Source organism: Triturus cristatus, chromosome 9, assembly GCF_964204655.1.
Source record: "Triturus cristatus chromosome 9, aTriCri1.1, whole genome shotgun sequence".
NCBI lineage: Eukaryota > Metazoa > Chordata > Amphibia > Caudata > Salamandridae > Triturus > Triturus cristatus.
The window spans coordinates 444889764-444908378 of record NC_140592.1 but is presented as its reverse complement, the minus strand read 5'-3'; the positions used below and the strand labels follow the sequence as shown (position 1 = coordinate 444908378).

General features: G+C 43.0%; 1 protein-coding gene across 8 annotated transcripts in view; it reads left to right on the top strand.

The window, feature by feature from the left end:
- The window catches only part of LOC146798110 (cytochrome P450 2F3-like), a 585105-nt gene that overhangs the window by 465962 nt on the left and 100528 nt on the right, over positions 1-18615 (top strand). For all 8 annotated transcript variants that reach the window (XM_085625327.1, XM_085625332.1, XM_085625334.1 and 5 more), the window contains one exon: positions 15475-15616. In XM_085625327.1, the coding sequence (XP_085481453.1) occupies positions 15475-15616 (142 nt within the window). The remainder of the gene's footprint in view (positions 1-15474; positions 15617-18615) is intronic.

Below are 18615 nucleotides of genomic sequence, written 5' to 3'. Positions count from 1 at the left end.
GAAATACAATATAACTCCCCTTGTGCCTTTCGATAAACCATAAATGCGAAGGTTGTTGCGTCTGTTTCGATTTTCAAGGTTTTAAACCTGTTTTTACAAGGATATAATTTGGGAATGAAAGATGTCTACTTTGTTGTAACAAGCACTGAGAGTTTCAACATTATGTTCAACCTTGGTGACTCTTTCTTCCAATTTTTCCCATCGATCGGTTAGGATTTGTATTTTAGAGTTTGTCTCCTCAACAAATGGCCGCAGAGCTCGAATTTCCTCCAGAATGAGATCCATGGAGACAGACGAAGAAAGCTTCGGTGGAGAAGGTGGATTTTGCTTAATGCGTATAGTTGTTATCTTAGTAAGAGAAGAGGTGCCACAAGTCGCAGTCGAAGGAGAAGTTGTTTTGGGCGAAGGTGTTTGGGAGTCTTCCGTTTTAATGAAGTTCACACGTGGTTTTGAATGGACAAGAAATCTACGATGTGAAGATAATTGTGATGAAGATGCTCTTTTTAGCCTACCCATGCAATGGGAAGAGTTAAAACCTATACAGAAAAGGTTATGTAAACCTGCAAGGTATAACGTAAGTGCGCAATTTCACATAATATTAGTGGGCAGGGCACACTGTAGCAGAATTTGTATACCTTTGGCATTGGACAGAATATCAAAACATACATTTACCAGTAGACATGAGGTGATATATAACGGTACTATCTGTATGCTCAAAGGGAAGAGATTGCATGTATGAAATGCAAGTCGCCACAGTACATTACAAGATCATGCCTATGCCCAAGCAAACCATACCACATGCATAACTTAATATCATATCCAAGAGAGCCACTTTAAATAAAGAATCTCGTGGAATTCTCATCTAATAAATGTAGGCCCTGAGAGGAACCAGTTAAGAAATGCAGATATTAGCACATACACATTTTAGCAACACAGAAATAAGGTTACAGAAATGCCCATCCAAAACCTATTAATACAAGCATATGAAAGTAATGACCAAAAACGCCTTTCTACATGACTATTAGTGTGAGACATCCATAGTCAGTGAGCTGGGGTCAGTAAAAGAATAAAACATTTCTGCTGTTGAGGAAATTCAGCGCACGATGGAGATAATCTCCTTTCAGTAGGTGAAAGTCAGTAATGAAGTGAATACTGCCACTTTAAAAAGCGTGCAATACAAATAATCTCCTCAGTAGGCAAGCTAATGTTGTGGGTTAAAATAAGTTAGGTTTAATGAGAGGAAAGTGTGTGAAATGTGAGATACCATAAGTCATTACAGAAGCATGTCTATAACATAATGAACACAGCATGCTAAACTTAATGCTAGATCCAAAACACTCATTCTAAATAAATAGCTGTGAGGTACCTCCATATACCATTGCAGGCTTTGGAAAAATCAACCAAATAATGCAGACAATTCCACACAAGCAAATTAGCAATTTAGAAACGAGGTTACTAGTATGCCTAATCAATGCCTACAAATAAAAAGGATAAGTGCACTGAAAAAAGGCTAAGTTTCACTTTCCTTCTTAACATCTAGTGCCAGACAGCAATAGTCATTTATGTGAAAGCAGTAAATAAATCATTGCCTCCTTTGAAAAGACACAGCGCGGGGTAAAAGCTATTTCTTCAACACTCAGACAGCTTTGAAGTGACAGTTGCTTTTCTATTTAGTTAGGAATTTTCAGAGTACCAGAAAGGGGCATTGCAGGTCAAAGAGAGGCAATAAATAGTTGCAGAACTTAGGGGCATATCAACAAGGGCTTTATCTCTGCTTTTTTGGCTTTAAAAGCCAAAAAAGCAGAGATAAAACTAGCGCCCTATCAACAACAGGGTGCTAACACGCAAATTTGCATGTTAGCACCCTTTTACTCTACGCTTCCCCTTGCATCTCTAATGAGATGCAAAGGGGGCGTTCCAGAGTAAAATAATAGTATAAATGTCACTAAGCGACATTTCTCCTATTATCAAGAATGTCGCTAACCCTGTTAGAGACAAAAAAAGCAGCGCTAACCGCGGTTAACGCTGCTTTTTTACGTCTGCTAATTTTCAGACTTAGCCATGATATCCTATGGAAGGAGGATATCATGGCTAAGTTTGCCTGTCCCTATCAACCAGGTAACGTGTGATTATCGCTGGGTTTCTAGCGATAATCTCACGTTAGCCTGTTACCGTGTAGATTTTTATCGCTATTGAGATAAGCGTTGCTAATAGCACGCTATCTCAGCGATAAAAATTCACGCTAGCCGGCGATAATTATCCTCACGCTAAGAGCGCTGAGCGATAATTATCGCCGGTTGTTGTTGATATGCCCCTTAGATTGTTAACTTCGATATTATTTCCTTGTTGAGCGTGAAGTCATGCTGTCAGCAGAGAGATAGGGCATATCAACAACAACCGGCGATAATTATCGCTCAGCGCTCTTAGCGTGAGGATAATTATCGCCGGCTAGCGTGAATTTTTATCGCTGAGATAGCGTGCTATTAGCAACGCTTATCTCAATAGCGATAAAAATCTACACGCTAACAGGCTAACGTGAGATTATCGCTGGAAACCCAGCGATAATCACACGTTACCTTGTTGATAGGGACAGGCAAACTTAGCTATGATATCCTCCTTCCATAGGATATCATGTCTAAGTCTGAAAATTAGCAGATGTAAAAAAGCAGCGTTAACCATGGTTAGCGCTGCTTTTTTTGACTCTAACAGGGTTAGCGACATTCTTGATAATAGGAGAAATGTCGCTTAGCGACATTTATACTATTATTTTACTCTGGAACGCCCCCTTTGCATCTCATTAGAGATGCAAGGGGAAGCGTAGAGTAAAAGGGTGCTAGCATGCAAATTTGCGTGTTAGCACCCTGTTGTTGATAGGGCGCTAGTTTTATCTCTGCTTTTTTGGCTTTTAAAGCCAAAAAAGCAGAGATAAAGCCCTTGTTGATATGCCCCATTGTGCGGGATGAAAAACGGCTTCCTCAGCGCACGAGCCACAATGGAGTAACGGCTGTCAATACCTCATCTGTGGGCGCAACGCGCTTTTGAAGTGAACAGCTTGTCAGAAATGAGACGAGAGACCTTCTATCAGAAAGCGCTCATATTCTGACTTCCTTTCAGTTAAATTGCCATACATTCAGAAGCGGTTGGTGCGAGAAAATTCCTCAAAGACCCCCGACGCCCCAGGCGAGTCACGGGAGTGCCGCCATCTTCCTCGGGCGCTAGCCACGCCCTCAAGAAGTGATATTTGGTTTAACAAAAGGTAAAGGTGGGAGTCAGAGGGGGAAACTTAAAACTTAGAATATATTTGCAGATAACATGTAGACAGGACTAGATCAGAGTATTCTGCTGTTGTCAGCAATGCACACAGCCTCACCATTTTATTTGGAATCCATGTAGCACCAACCTGATTTAAACTTCGTGAATGGTGCCACCTGATGGGGATGCTATAAAAGACTGCCTTAATCACCATGTCAATGACCATGACAGCACTCCACCTATTGAAATACCACTGACCTTACATAGTTTTAATATGTCCCTTCACCTGCCCAGCGCTAAGTGTTCGTCGTACATGAACTTTAAAGCTCCGGTCATTGTAAAGTCCAACATCTTCACTGCTAGGATGTGCATCAAAAAGACTTAGCATACATACTCCACCTTTGTGCTCCTGAGTGTAGACTGCCGTTTCCTCGATGACGATTGAAGGGCGAGTCAGTCAGTCAGTCAAAATCACTTTATTTGATTATTCAAAATCATAAAACAGGTTAAAATACCCAACACGTACAAAACATATAATACTCAAAATCCATCATTAATAAAATACAGCTCTAAAAATTCAGCAGTGAACTATAAAATACATAGGATAAAGAGGAGAATCCATTGTTAAAAAAAAATGAGCAATTATGATTTCATTTCTTATTCTCCTTGCTCTAATTGCTGCAACCATAAAACTAGCAATGTTAAAAAGTTCCCAGCGGCTATTCAACATCTGTAAATATGTTAAGGCTGGTCTAACCTGCACAAAGCCTTATCTTTTAAAATGGGAAAAGTAAAACGTTTCCGAATCCGTAAGTAGTGGTCGCAGAACATTACGAAATGCAGAGTATCTTGTCTCAAAAAGCTATCACAAGAACAGGGTCCCAGATCCTCTGACCTGTTCCAGCCCAAGGGTTCGGCCAATAAAAAGTGTAAAATGTTAAACCTAAACCTCGTCAAGAGAAACGAATGTCGGGGCTTAGTGTCTATGTCCAAATAGGGCTCCATCATTAAAGACGTTTTTAAGATCTGATGGGCACAGACTGTTGGTTTTGATAGCTCTATTGCCTCTCTTTCTGCGGATGCCAAACGTAAAAACGAAGTCTTTGCCTACCCCAGATCTTTTTTAAATATTATTTCAGGGTTGTCAAATACTTCTGGGCGACCCAGCACCCTTGCAATGCTGCTCACATGACTAAACCATGGAATACTGCTCTGTCCAATGCGATGCAATCGCGGATAATCTCTTGGTTCAGCACTAATGCTGGGTTACACCAGATCGAAATCCATTTAAGAATAGGGGCCATTTTGATTAAGTCAGACACATAACCAACACTCAATTCTTCATGGACTGCAAACGAGGGCGTGGTCTGGGGGACTCAGAGCAGACTTCTTAGAAATGTGTTTTCCACAAATAGACGTTCCATGCAATTGCAATACCCCCAAATGTCCGATTCATAATTTACAATGGCAATACACTTGGATTTGTATATCTGTATCATTGCCTTCATTGGTATGGCACCGAGCCTACGGGCAAAATCAAGTTCTGCGCCTGAGGAGCGTGCCATGACGATTCTCTTTGCTCTCCTCTGCAAGAGCACCTCTCATCAAATAAGACTCCTAGGTACAGAAATGAAGAAACCCTGGTTACTTCATTTCCGTCACACCTAAACGTCTTAATTTTACTGGGCCTTTCTCCCATGCTCATGACATGTGATTTGGAAAAATTTTACATTTAGGTCCAAAGAACCCATAAAATCTGCAAATGAGGATAACGATTCCTGGAGCCCCACCGCGATACGTGCCAATAGTGCTGCGTCGTCTGCATAAAGTAATGCAGGAATCAAATGATTCCCTTAATGAGGGATATCCCTGGCAGCGCTACACAAGACCACATCTAGGTTATTGATGTAGAGGGTGAAAAAACAGAGGAGCCAGGACACAGCCCTGTCTGACTCCTCTAGTTATATCAATCCTCTGTGTCAAATTACCCATTTGGTCAAACCTTACAGCTGCCGATAAATACCTATGTAGATCAGACAGAAAGTACACGATGTTCTTGTCCATAACCATTGCTAACAACTGATCCCAAAACTTTGATCTATTTACTCGGTCAAACACCCAGGATAGATCTATAAACGCTAGGTAGAGAGTCCCTTTTTTAGCTACTGTATATTTCCCTATTAATAAATATAGGTTAAGGCACTGATGCAGGGTGCTTCTGCCCTTACTAAATCCATATTGAAGATTAGACAGAATACCACGTTCATTGAACCAACCGGTTAACCTGCTGAGGACCACTCTCCCCATCACCTTAACCGTAGAATCAATCAGTGATATGGGCCTGTAATACCCTGGCTCCCCTCTATCACCCTTTTTGAATACTGGGACAATGATTGATATCGATCAAGATTTAGGCATTCCCATTTTACATACTATATTTAAAACATTAGCCAGTAACTTAGCCCATAGAGAAATATCTGATTTAAAAAGATAGTCCGGAACCCCGTCAGGCCCCGGGGCTTTATTGCTCGTCATTTGGGCAATGGCTACGGCCACTTCACGTTCGGAGAAGTGCGAACTGTATGCACCGGTTAAACACATGGGCCCTGTATGTGCCTGATCATGCTGGCCACTATAAATATGTTTAAAATGGTTATACCATAATTCTTCTGGGATATTACATTCAACAACGTTACTCTCTTGACCAGAAAAGAACGGTCTGTTTATGATCTCCCAAAATTTGGCGCTATTCTTAATCACATCGACAGATAACAGATCCTCCCAGGCCTCTTGTTTAACTTCCAGTTTGCACGTACGCCATGCCTGTATATACTCTGCCCTTGCCATAACTAGTAAGTTTCTGTCCCGAGGTTTTTCTTTCAGGACACATAATAATTTCTGATGGGCAATAGTACAGTTATGGTCGAACCACCTCTCTATCTTGTGGAATCCCTCTTTATTGGGTAGGGAGAGTGCACTAGCTATCTGCTTACAGATCCTATCCAAGGCTATGGCAATCACTGCTCCCCCCTGAGAACTATCTTGACAAATAGCAATCTCAGTCTCTACAGTGTTTAACAGGTCACCTAAAAAAAGGTCTGGTACCACCTTATCCCATTTCAATCTGCGTCCTTGACCTCTAGTTTTTATCTTAGGAGCCAGGGTCCCTGGTTTTACCATTGCTGTGATCTTCAGACACCCTCTCAGACTAATATGAATTGGGTTGTAGTCTCTATAGTGAGACCATCTAGCAGTATAATCTAAAACAAGAGGAATTAGGGTTGTATTAACAAAAATAAAATAAATAGTGGAGAGAAACCCTCTACCCTTAATAGAAGGGATGTCCTCACCAGCTTTCGAAATATTTGGGAGGGCCAACCCAAAGTCAGCTGTAAAAACCGCCAAGTATCCCCCTTGAGGAGAATGTTCGAATTGGGTCCCTGGGCTTCTTCCTGGCCCGAGTTTGTCGACAACCTGACACTTTTTGTTACATAAGTGAATATTAAAATCACCTAATAGAATAAACGAAAACTGACTAACTTGGGACTGCTAAGTTCCTGGGGGGGGCCTGGAGGATTAGGCAGAGGCTACTTAAGAAGCACCAGCCTTTGTGCCATGCCCAAACGTCGCTTGACCCAGCCATAGCCCCTAGAATTATCTGAACTGGCCTATTGCTGTTGTATTTGTCTTTTCCTTACATTGTTCAGATTGCTGATCACCTCTCTCCTTGGCGTTTATGAATAATGCTGATTAGATATTGTCATAACTCCTTCTTGTTTTTATTTATCTTAACCATTGTTTTTATATGTTTTATACTTTTATGATATTTTATATATCGAATAAAGTTTTTTGACTGACTGACTGACTGACTAACTTGATTCTCCCTATATAGATCTAAAAAGTCATTAAGTCTACATAAATGTTCATTTGTAGATACCTTATCAAATGAATTATAAAAGTTGAGAACGAGTATTTTATAAGCACCCAGAGGGTTAATCTCAACCGCTAGGCAGTTAGCAGACCCTGTTTCCAATTTACGGTGACTACCCCTCAATTTTAGGGAAATCAATGTTAACAGGCCACCCCTCGCACGGCCCGCAACCGAGGGCCGAGCAGCCTCTATAAAGGAGGTATTACCATCCAGCCAAAAAACACTTTCAGACTCCCATGTTTCCTGAAAGCCCAGAATGTCATACACCCTCACCAATTCAATCCAGTCTGAGTCATCACTCTTAGTCTTGAGACCGGCTAAATTCCTACTGAGAATATTCAGAATATCTACCCCTCTTTCTATAGCCCTTATCGGAGTGCCCAAACTAGGGGTATCCCAGGTGTTAACATACTTGTGGGTTGTAAATATGGGGTTCTGGTTAAGTTTGTGATTCTGTCGAGACAGGAGCATACTGCCCTGCCCCATATGTGACCTTTCTAAGGGATAACTATGCCGCGGTATGGAATTCTCGGCTTTGTTTCTCACAGGGGGGCGATAGAAAAACCCTAAGGGGAGCGCTCTTATCTTGCCCATCCCACGGATGCCAGGCTCTTTAAACCATGAACTTGCTACATTAGCCCGATTAAAATTAATAACAACACAGTCTCCCTCAACCGACTTCACACCATGTCCAACCCACCCCACACGTCTAGCCATAATAATTTGTGACGCAGCTTCAACCCCACCTTCTAGGACCTTTGAACACCAATGCTTAACCTTGCGAATCCATCCAGTTGGAGGCTCAATTATGTTATCTTTCAAACAAGGTACCCCTACCAACACTACTACCAGGGGAGTAGACTCCGGGGGTAGGAAGCCTACAATTGTTTTCCTGTACACGTGGGGATTGATTAAGTCGTACTCTACTGACAGAGTTTGCTGGCTGTTTAGACTGTAATTGGTGCCCTATAAGACTATGCTGTGCACTAGGAAGTAACTTCTCATTGTTAATGGGTAAGTTATTGGGGTCAGATATTGAGATCCCATGATTGGGGGCAGGGATTTGGGATACGGTGTGCGGGCATGCATGTAAATGACCTGTGGTTTCTTGATCCAACAAATCCACCTTACCCTTGAAGAAATCAAAACCTTCTCAGGGGTTTCACTGATACACCTGGTCCTTTTAAACCAACAAAGAAGAGATTGTCACAGAAGCTGTAATATAAAAGACTTCTTTTTATTAACCTCAGATGAGGGAGATTGTTTCACACTGTAATCTCAAGTCACTGTAGGAGGCATTCTAAGGAGTACAGAGAACAGGGGCCTTATATAACCACACAGGGGCTCAAAAGAAGGCGGTACAAGTACACATGAGAAGAGTTACACACATAGATGGTCATACAGAAAATGCACAGTCAACAAGTAGGAGGAGTAGTGAGTTGCTGACATCAGTTAGAACAGTCTGACAGTTCTATAATAGGAGCAGGTGCATTCTACTACCTAGGCCCCTCTGAGCATGTGCAAGGCTCTGGAAGAGGAAGAAAGCAAATGGCTAGCACATAGCTAACTAAAATGGCTGCCAAGTACAAAATGGCTTTCAGCTCATGCTAACAGATCCCTGTAATCTTTAACACCCTGAGCAAAGTTGTCAATCCTACCCTCATTAAAGGACCTCATTATTTTTAGGTGCTCGTTTATTGAGGACAATTTAATCAACATCTCCATCAACCTCCAATACATTTTTAAGGCAATTTGTTAGAACTTCTTTGAATGCCCCCACAAAAGTCTCGAGATGTGAATAAATAGCATTTTCCACAACAGTAGCAAAATTCCCCAAAGGTCCATTGGTCCCCCCATTCTGAGAGTCAGCATTATTCGCCCCCGATTTCAAACCCTTTCTGCACTTCTTCTTCGGTATAGCCCCCGTTGAGGCGCCAGGTACTGCACCTACTGGCCTTCCCTTATTAGGTGCCTTGCATCCACGGATAGTAGGCAAAATATCTAAAAACACGTCCGTGACTGTTGCCTCCTTGTCCCCGAGTTCTGAGACAGAGTTAATACCATTTAACATGGATGCCACGGTTTCACTTTGTGACACACCCGGGGTGCTCTGTAAGACCTGTAAGGCCTTATCTGGTCTGCTTATTCCACCTATGCCCAGCTGCTTCTCAACAACATTGATTTCATCATTTAATGCCCCGACAGCTGTCGTAAGATAAGAAATGATGGAGGCGCAGTTCCTGGGTATTTTGGCTTTCACTTTTGCCCCGTCAGAGTTAGGAGGCAATTTGCGCTTACCTATAGTGTGTTACGGGTGACAAGTACCTGGTCCAGACATTGCAGCCAAGAGGATTGGCCCAGCCCAACCCCAAACAGTCACGGACGGGCGTCCCGCGGTGCGGGAGCCCGCCGTGAAATTTGAAGTGCCTCTGGGCGCGGGACGATAACAGCGATGCCGGTGGTCACAGGGGAGGCTGGGACTGATAGTCCTTGTCCCCCTCCTCCTCCTCACACGCGGCAATGCAGTACAGCAGGCATCCAAACGAGCTTCCCGTGCTGCGGGAGCCAGCTGTGAAATTTAAAGTGCCTCCGGGCGCAGGACAATAACAGCGATGCTGGTGGCTGCGAGGGAGGCTGGGATTGATAGTCCTTGTCCCCCTCCTCCTCCTCACACGCAGCAATGCAGTGCAGCAGGTATCCAAATGGTGAAAGGGCGAGTCACCTAAAGCATTTGGACTACAGCACTTATCAATTCCAGCTACTCAATGACAAATGATTACCAGCTCGGGAACATGAATTTCACACACTCCATAGACAAACAGATCTTCCTAGCACTAGAATTCCAATGCTAACCCTTTCCAAAGTAGCAGGGGAGCATCATTTTCTTACAGCTTCTAATGTTCCTTTCACTATTTTCCCCACTCTTCTCTTTTTCTGTAAGATCGATATGTAAAATTCCATATATCATGCACTTTGAACAAAAACTCCACAAGTCACAGATATATCAATATTTAATATGCTCTACACAAAGCACTCTGAAAAGAGACTCTATATATATTACACATTTTCAATATTTTCTGGTGCGCTGTAGAACAGACATCTAGGTCCCTGTTACATATAGGGCATACTTTCTCTGTTTCCTCCAAGGCACACCTCTAAACAGATGTGCAGGGCGCAAACAGGGAAACTGCAACCTATTGTAGTGAATGTGATGCTCCCAGGGCAGCCATACACTCATGCTGCCCTGGGGGCAGTGCATTCAAGTAAAACAGGGAGCGGCTGCTTCATAGGACCCCACAGACCTCCAGGGGGCTCCCATCAGGGGGCACACTGACAGTGCACCTTGTTTTTGTGGTGCACTGTCAGTGCGCCAGCCGACAGCTTATTTACCTTTGTGCCTGCATCCATAATATAGCACAGAGGCAATGAGATTCCCTAATTTGCATGGGGCCATGCCCCATGCAAATGAGGGAATGCCCTCTTGAGATAGCGCTGGTACTACATGTCAGCCAGTGCCTGTGGCCACTTCTGTAATACCATTGTGTCCCGGAGGCACACAAAGCGGGTGCAAATGCCCATTGCACCCCCAGGGCACAATGTGTAATGTGGCCCTCGTGTTCATAGAATCTTTTGTGTCATTTAGTGCAATGCTTGGCTTAGCTTCTCTAAGGCCTAACATTTGTCTTTACAACTTCTAAATTCCTGAATTGTTATTCAAACACTAGCTATATACATGTGTTTTATAATATCTGGTAAGTGGAAATAAGTCAAGTCGTTGTTTAAGATTTTAACGTAAACACTTGTATGTTCAGGACGTGCAAAACCAAAAATGGAAACAAGTCAAATTATCAACATCATAAAGAGAAAATGTATGTTTCTTTTTCACCAATTGATCAATGGTTTGAGTAAATTGTGACTTTCATCCACAAAAAATTGCATTCTGGTCCTTTTACTTTTGTTTTTGTCATTCTCATTGAAAATGCCTTAGAAAAGGCTTTTAATTGTACATATGTATATTTTTACAAAAAAACATAGTTAAAAGTGAGCTATGTTTTTTGCTGGAATGTGTAAAACCACTAAAATATACCAGTTATGTTCATGAACACACACATCACACAACATAAATTACTTCAGTCCACCATGTTGTTCTTTTCTTATTTGTTTTTCTGTATCTATGCCATTGGCAAATAGGTCTTTTTTGGCTTCTGTGAAAGAAATCAGGCACTCAAAAAACTCATAGCAGTCTAAAATAAGTTTAAAGCACAAATAACCCACAAGTATCACAGATATTCTAAGTTCAAAAAGCTATTTCAATAGAAGACCGTGCACTTTGTGGATTGGTGTAGGGCATGCGCCCAGCCTGCCCTGGGCGCCCATCCACCACTTTGTATGGCCTTTGGCCATGCACGGTGGTGGTTGAGTTTAGGGACTGGGGTGTGCCAACCCTGTTACCAACTTAAGGCAGGATGTGCACTGCAGGAGATGGACACAGGGCGTGGCCTGCAGCTAGTCCTTCCATCCAAAACCTGCAGCCGACACTGTGTAGTGGGGATTGGTCGTTCTCCTGCCTTCCAAGCAAAGCAGCACACTCATGTTTGTCGGCGGTGGCTGGCACAGGTAAGAGCAGTGGGGCGGGGTGGGAGCAGGGTGGGGTGGTGGTCGGGTAAGTTAACATGTGATGGGATAAGTTAAATTAAATTTTTAAAAAGAAATAGAACCACTTAACTTGCGCTCACCACATCATTAAGGCAGGGTGGGGGGCGGGGAAGTCGACATACGACGGAATAAGGTAAATCAAATTTTAAAAAAATAAAACCACTTACCTTACGCTGACCTTATCACCGATGATATATTTTTTTAATTTAATTTAACTTATCCCGTCATATGTCGACTTCGACGACCCCCACCACACCGCGCTTACCTGTCCCGGCCACCACTGATGTTTGTATTTCCTTGTGATTTTTATAATGCCTGAGTCACACACAAGATGGCTGTTTTCTATGTGCCTGTATGCCACTGACCACTGCCCTAGGGTTAGTTACCTTTAGGGCTGGCCCCCTTGCTGTAGAATTGTTTTTCTCAGAGATAAGATGACAATAACTGAAGTGTACACATTATGCTGGAGAATATGTGGGTCTGACTACAGCCTAGACACCTGCTTGCCTGTCTAGAGAGGGAAGGATAGGTCCCGGTCCAGCAGGAGGAGAGACAATCCAGGAGGAAATGCCCAACTCTTTTACCAGCATGTGGAGCACCCACAAGAAGCCGAATTACCTGGGAGCGCAATTTGGCCGCAACCTGAGTTAAGAATGGGAGTCACTTGTCCTTCTTGCTTGTTTTATGTGGCAAACTATCAGAGGCAACTACAAAACCGAAGCAACAGTTCATTGTGTGTCACCCTTACAGGATGCTCAGATAGGAACTTTGTGCTGCTGCTGCCTTGATAGCCTTTGAGAATACAAAGAGCCAGCACAGGGCAAAAGCTGCAGTCAAGTACCCTCTAACCAGGCCAATACACTGATCATTCCCAACATACTATGAGAGAAGCAAGGCTGCTGCTGCCTGTGATCCTGTTCCATTGACAGAGACGCTAATAGTATTACTATGAGGAGTACACAGCGGGCCATGCACAGAGCTGTGCTTCATCCAGCAGGAAACGTGAGGTCTTCATCTCAAAAGACTGAGAACCTGTAATATGAACTCATAAAAGATAGAGGAACCTGCTATTGTCTCACGGATCACTGTCTATGACCACCAGCCCTCATTTTTAAACGTTGACAATCCCTCTTGTAAAGTCATGCACTAATTCAAAGACTGGTGACTCTTTGCTACAGCCTCATGCCAGCTGAGCCATCTTTACTGTGAAGAAATGGTCACAAGTTCCAATAAATCCAACAATATATACTTGATTATTTCAAGCAGTAACTCCCCACACAAAAACTTTTTTTGTATATTGGTACTAGAAGGTTTGCGTTTCTTTTTATGAATTCTCAACTGAGGGTACCAGAATGCAGTGGAACAAGATTTGCAGTTAATAAATAGTAACAATAAATAAAGCAAATTAATGAGTGATACACAAACTGGGTCAGTGGGAGTTGCAGGCACATCCTACATAAAGAGTAACTTGACATATCTCAGTAATAGTAATCAAAAGCACAATCACAGTGAATGGGAAATAGCAAACAACAGAAACAAAGAGCAAGCCTTTTGTAAATTTATATATCTTGGTTGCTCCAAAGGACATATCAACATTTTCTTTTTTTGGCCAGATCATTAAAGCATGTGCATATAAGGTAGCGGCCATAGAAGTAATGACTTATACAGGGAAAAGGTTTAAAACACAACTTTGCAACATACTGACTAAGAGCCAGATGTACAAAGCATTTTTGTGCTCGCAAACCGGCCAATTCGCAGAATCTGCCTATTTGCTAACGCAAAACGGCTTTTTGAAATGTACAAAATCCTATTTGAGATTCAGTAACCTATTACGGAATCGCAAATTGGGTTTGCAATTCCGTATTAGGAAGGGGCGTGTTTAGGGATACCGAATTGCAGTGGTATGTGTGAATGATTTGCAACTGAAATGCGGTCTTAAACTTTTGCATTTTACTGCTTTCTTCAAGTAGGTGATAACCCGATTGCAAATGGTAAGGGTTCCCCAGGGGGACCCCTTCTCCTTTGCGTATATTTGTTTAAACATTATTTTAAGTGCAGGCAGTTGATCCCATATACTACTGCCTACTCTTTAAAAATTAAAAGAAAACATTTAATTTTTCTGTTTTGAAAACAGGCTGTATTAAGGAAAACAGGCTATATTTAAAAAAAAAAAAAAGAAAGATTGCTTTATTTAAAAGCAATCACAGACATGATGGTCTGCTGATCCCAGAAGGCCACCATCCATGTGATTTTTGTGGTTCCGAATGGCTTGCAAACCGAGTCCAACCTCATTAATATTCATGAGGTAGGTCTATTTGGGATTCACTGGGAATCACAAAATGTGTAAAACATACATTTGTACATTACTGTTTATGATATCATACAGTAAACACGTACCTTGGTGCACTCTAAAATTGTTTGATACCCTGTTGAAGCATTTCCAACTACCACTAAATCTAGACTAACAGATTTGAAAATAACAGATGTCCCTTATGTTTTGAAAGCAACCCTGAAATACTGATGAGTGGGCCCACCTTTGTCCTTGTGTAATAATCAGTTTATGAACGATATATCAGATTATCAGAAGATGCTAATTGCTAGACTAATTCGCGCAACAGGCATTCATTGCTGGGAGATCAGATATTGTCCATAAAAGTTGCAAATATGTCCCACACAAGTCATCACATACATAAAAATGTCTACACAAGCACATGCACTCAGTGCAGACACATCTGTCCCCTTAGATATCACTGTATGTTTTTCTGTAATAGCTAAGGACTCGGGCCCCTATTTATCAAGGTTTCCCGTTGCCATTGTGCCACTCAAGGGGACACAAGGACGAATCAAACCCTAAATGAGATTTACCATGCCATGAAAACCACAGGTTTGTCAGGATGAAGGTCCACCAGTTTACAGCAGTTCCGCTTGACTAGGCAAGCTTGTACAACTACTGGCCACCTCAGCTTGCGTAAATAATCAACCATATCATTGACTGACACTTGAAGAGAAATGTCTCTCTTGTTGAAAATGGCAAAATGTAAATTATACATCAATTATCTAAAGGTTGAAGAAGGCTGACACATATCTCTTTTCTGTACATATTCTGATTTTGTTCTATTTTTATTTCTCCATTTGCTGAGGTTACTGATTTTCTGGGAGAATGCTAAAGTTATTTTTAATCAGACCTTAAAACCATGACTGATTGATCTGCTCAGGCTCGAAAAGGCCAGCTTGAGACCTCACCAGGGTGATAGGGCCAGGGTAATACATTACTGTGCATTAATTCAAGATATAGAGATGTGAAGATACTATTCATAAACCCCTTTGTGAACAGCAAACTATGGCAAACTTATACAAAAGCATAAGCTTACCTTAGCTTACCTTTGTGAATTAGGCCCGACATCTTTCATGGTGCCATCTCCGACACATAAACAACATACTAGTGGAAAGTGCTTGGGGGGGGGTTCCCTGATATTTCACTTTTAAAATGCAACATCAAACTCTTCACATACCAAGAGTGCCACCACGAGAGAGCAAAATTCTTCCATTCTAAATATCGGGGCTTATTTGAATGAACAATTAAGAAGAATGTTTATCATTCCTGTCCTAATAACCCTTTGGTGTTTCATTTTCAGGAGAAGGGTAACACCTCAACTGCATTTTATGACTCAGCCTTGTTAATGAGCGTGAACAACCTGCTGTTTGGTGGGACTGAAACTGTCAGCACCACCCTGAGATATGGATTCTTGATTTTGATGAAATACCCCAAAATAGCAGGTAAATACGAAGAACATTCCGTTTGCTGTGATTAAATGCTCCTATTTTCGCCCAAAAGTTTTTTTTTGTTATGTTTGTTTAGCAAACGTCTTTGTAGTTGAACTGAGAAGCTCAATCATTAATGGCATGTGAGGCAGAGGCAGATGCCTTTTGTAGTGTCGTAGTGCAGCAGAGCACGACACCGACACGTAGTTATTTATGATGTACTTTATTTTACCCCTTTCCTTTACCCTGCCCCTACTCTAACTAACTTTCCCCGCCTTCGCTCCTCCTCTTCAGTCCCTGATTCTCCTCCCACCTCATGTGCTGGTCCTAGTGCCCAGCACGTTTCATGACATTACATCTTCCCCTTCTTAAACAATTTGAACTACTTCAAATGTGTCCATGCATGTCAGAGTATACAATAATAGAAAACGCCATAGTTACAGTTCTTCAATTAGGCGAACGGGTCTTCGATGATTTCGCTGCGGCTGGAGGGATATCTCTTGAGCCGCCCGTTCCCCTTCAACAGGAGGCATGGCAGGTTGACGATCACTTGCTGACTCATGTGCATCTCCTTGGACCACACTGCGGGCTGCGGGGTGCAGTTAACGCTTCTCTGACCTGGGGCATGCACTTCTGAAAATGCGTCACATTCCTTGTTATTCTCTTGTCCTCCGATTCAACTGTGATCATGGTCCTTTTTTGTTTCGTCACCACTAGGGGGCATGCATGATATCGACAGACTGCTTTTCTCTGTTGTTCTTGTCGCACTAATACCCAGTCTCCTTCCTGGATAGATGGCTGTGCAGCTTTTCTTCGTCTGTCTGCGTATTCCTTCATCTTCTCCTTTTTCAGTCTGTCTCTTGTGGCTAAGTCTTCATGCTCAGATTCTTGAAGCATGCCACTGGCTGCGTCTTCCCAGACTGGTATTCTTGTGCGCACGGTGCGACCCAGCATTAGTGTTGCCGGACATCTGCCTGTGGTAGTATGCGGTGTGGTTCGATATGCTCGTAATACCTCATTCTGGTGGTCCGTGATAAGTGTGAAGTGTTTTCCGTAGATAAAGATGTGAAAATGTTTGCAGGCCCAGACTATCGCCAGGCTTTCTTTTTCCGGCTGAGAGTATGCCCTCTCTGTGTCTGTGAGACTCCTACTGGCATATGCTACAACATACCGCTGATCACTCTCTCTGTCATATTGAGCTAATATAGCTCCAAGTCCTACGGGACTCGCATCCACGGTGATTTCGGTTTTCCTTCTAGGATTGAAATATGCAAGGTTATTGGCAGATTCAACCGCAGCTTTGATTGCATGAAAGGCTTGATCACATCTCATGGTCCATTGAAACGGGTGTCCTTGTTTGGTCAGCTTCCTCAGAGGGTAACTGATGGTGGCATAATCCTTGATGTATCGTGCACAGTGGCTTGCCATGCCTAAAAATGAACGCACATCTCCAGCGTCTCGCGCCCTGTGGGTATCATTCAACGCAGCAATCTTTTCTGGATCGGGTTTCATTCCTGCGCCTGAGAAGATGTGTCCGAAGGATTTGTGAAATTCACATTTGTCTTTGTTTAAAGTGAGGTTGGCGTCTAACAGAGCATGACAGACTCGGTCCAGCACCGTGTCATGTTCTTGCAGTGTCGCGCCATAAACGAGGATGTCATCACTGTAGTTCAGCGTGTTGGGAATGTGATGAATTACTTTCCTGATGGCCTCCTGAAAAATCTCAGCGGCAGATGAAACCCCAAAGCTGAGTCTTTTGTATCTGAACAGGCCTTGGTGAGTCGAGAATGTGGTGATATATCTCAATTTCTCGTGGAGCTCCAGCTGGTGATAGCCCTTGTTAAGGTCTAGTTTGGAGAATATCTGCACACCGTTGAGTGACGCAATCATGTCACTGATGTGAGGCCCTGGGTGCCGTTCTCTTTCGATGGCGGTGTAGGGTGCTCTCATATCTACGCAGAGACGCACTTTGCCAGCTGATCACGTTTTGGGCACTACAACCACTGGAGAGACCCAGGGAGTGGGTCATGATGTCCTCTCGATGATGTCAGCCTGGAGAAGGTCCTGCAGTTCCTCCTCTGCAGACTGTTGAAGGTGAAACTGAATTGTTCTGTGATGTTGAGCAATGGGAGTTACACGTTCATTTATGTGCAGTCGAACCTGACAATGAGTCATCTATCCAAGTCCGGTGAATAGCTTACGAAACTTGTGAAATAGGTCAACTTTGTACAAAATTTCAACTAGTCGAAGTCGTTCCGCCGTTGGCAAGCTAAGAAGACAATCTGCTTCAGGACCATCAATGGCATGAATGCGGGCTGGAATAGTCCTGTCTTTGTATGTGAGATTAGTCGGGAATTGTCCCAAACACGGGAGAGGTTCCTTTGACATCCAGGTGTACACCCACACGGCAGCTTTATGCAAGTGCGGTGGCGGATTCATTTTCTTGTATTCTGCAACTGAGATATAGTTGAGAGATGCTCCACTGTCCAGCACAAACTTGGCTAAGTGCGTGTCCATTTTAAGGTCTAATCACGGTATTGCTTCAGCCGGTCCGGATCCGCGACCATGCAGACATACTCATCACTGTCTTGCAATATTGGTGACAGCGACCTTGACTCACGAAATTGAGATCGACGGGATTGGTATGTCCCATGAGAATGACGGCTGGACTGTGAAGACCCAGTGGACGAATCTCTGCGGTCCCACACTGCTTTGGCATGATGACGAATGTTGGACTGTCTGTAATTGTCTCGGTGATTGTCTTTGCGTGGTGCTCCGCACACATTCTCAAAGTGGTTGTCCCTGCCACACTTCCTGCATTTTTGGCCTAATGCAGGGCAGGTCTCGGTGTGAGGGAAGTCATATCCACAGCGATAGCATTTAAGCTGGCGCTCCTGTCTTTTGTCAGTACTACTAGTACTGCGATGACTTGTATAATGAGACTGCACTTTGGATCTGGATGGTCGTTGTTTTGCAGAGTGGACCTGTTCACGTTTTTCGCCTCTTCCAGCTTC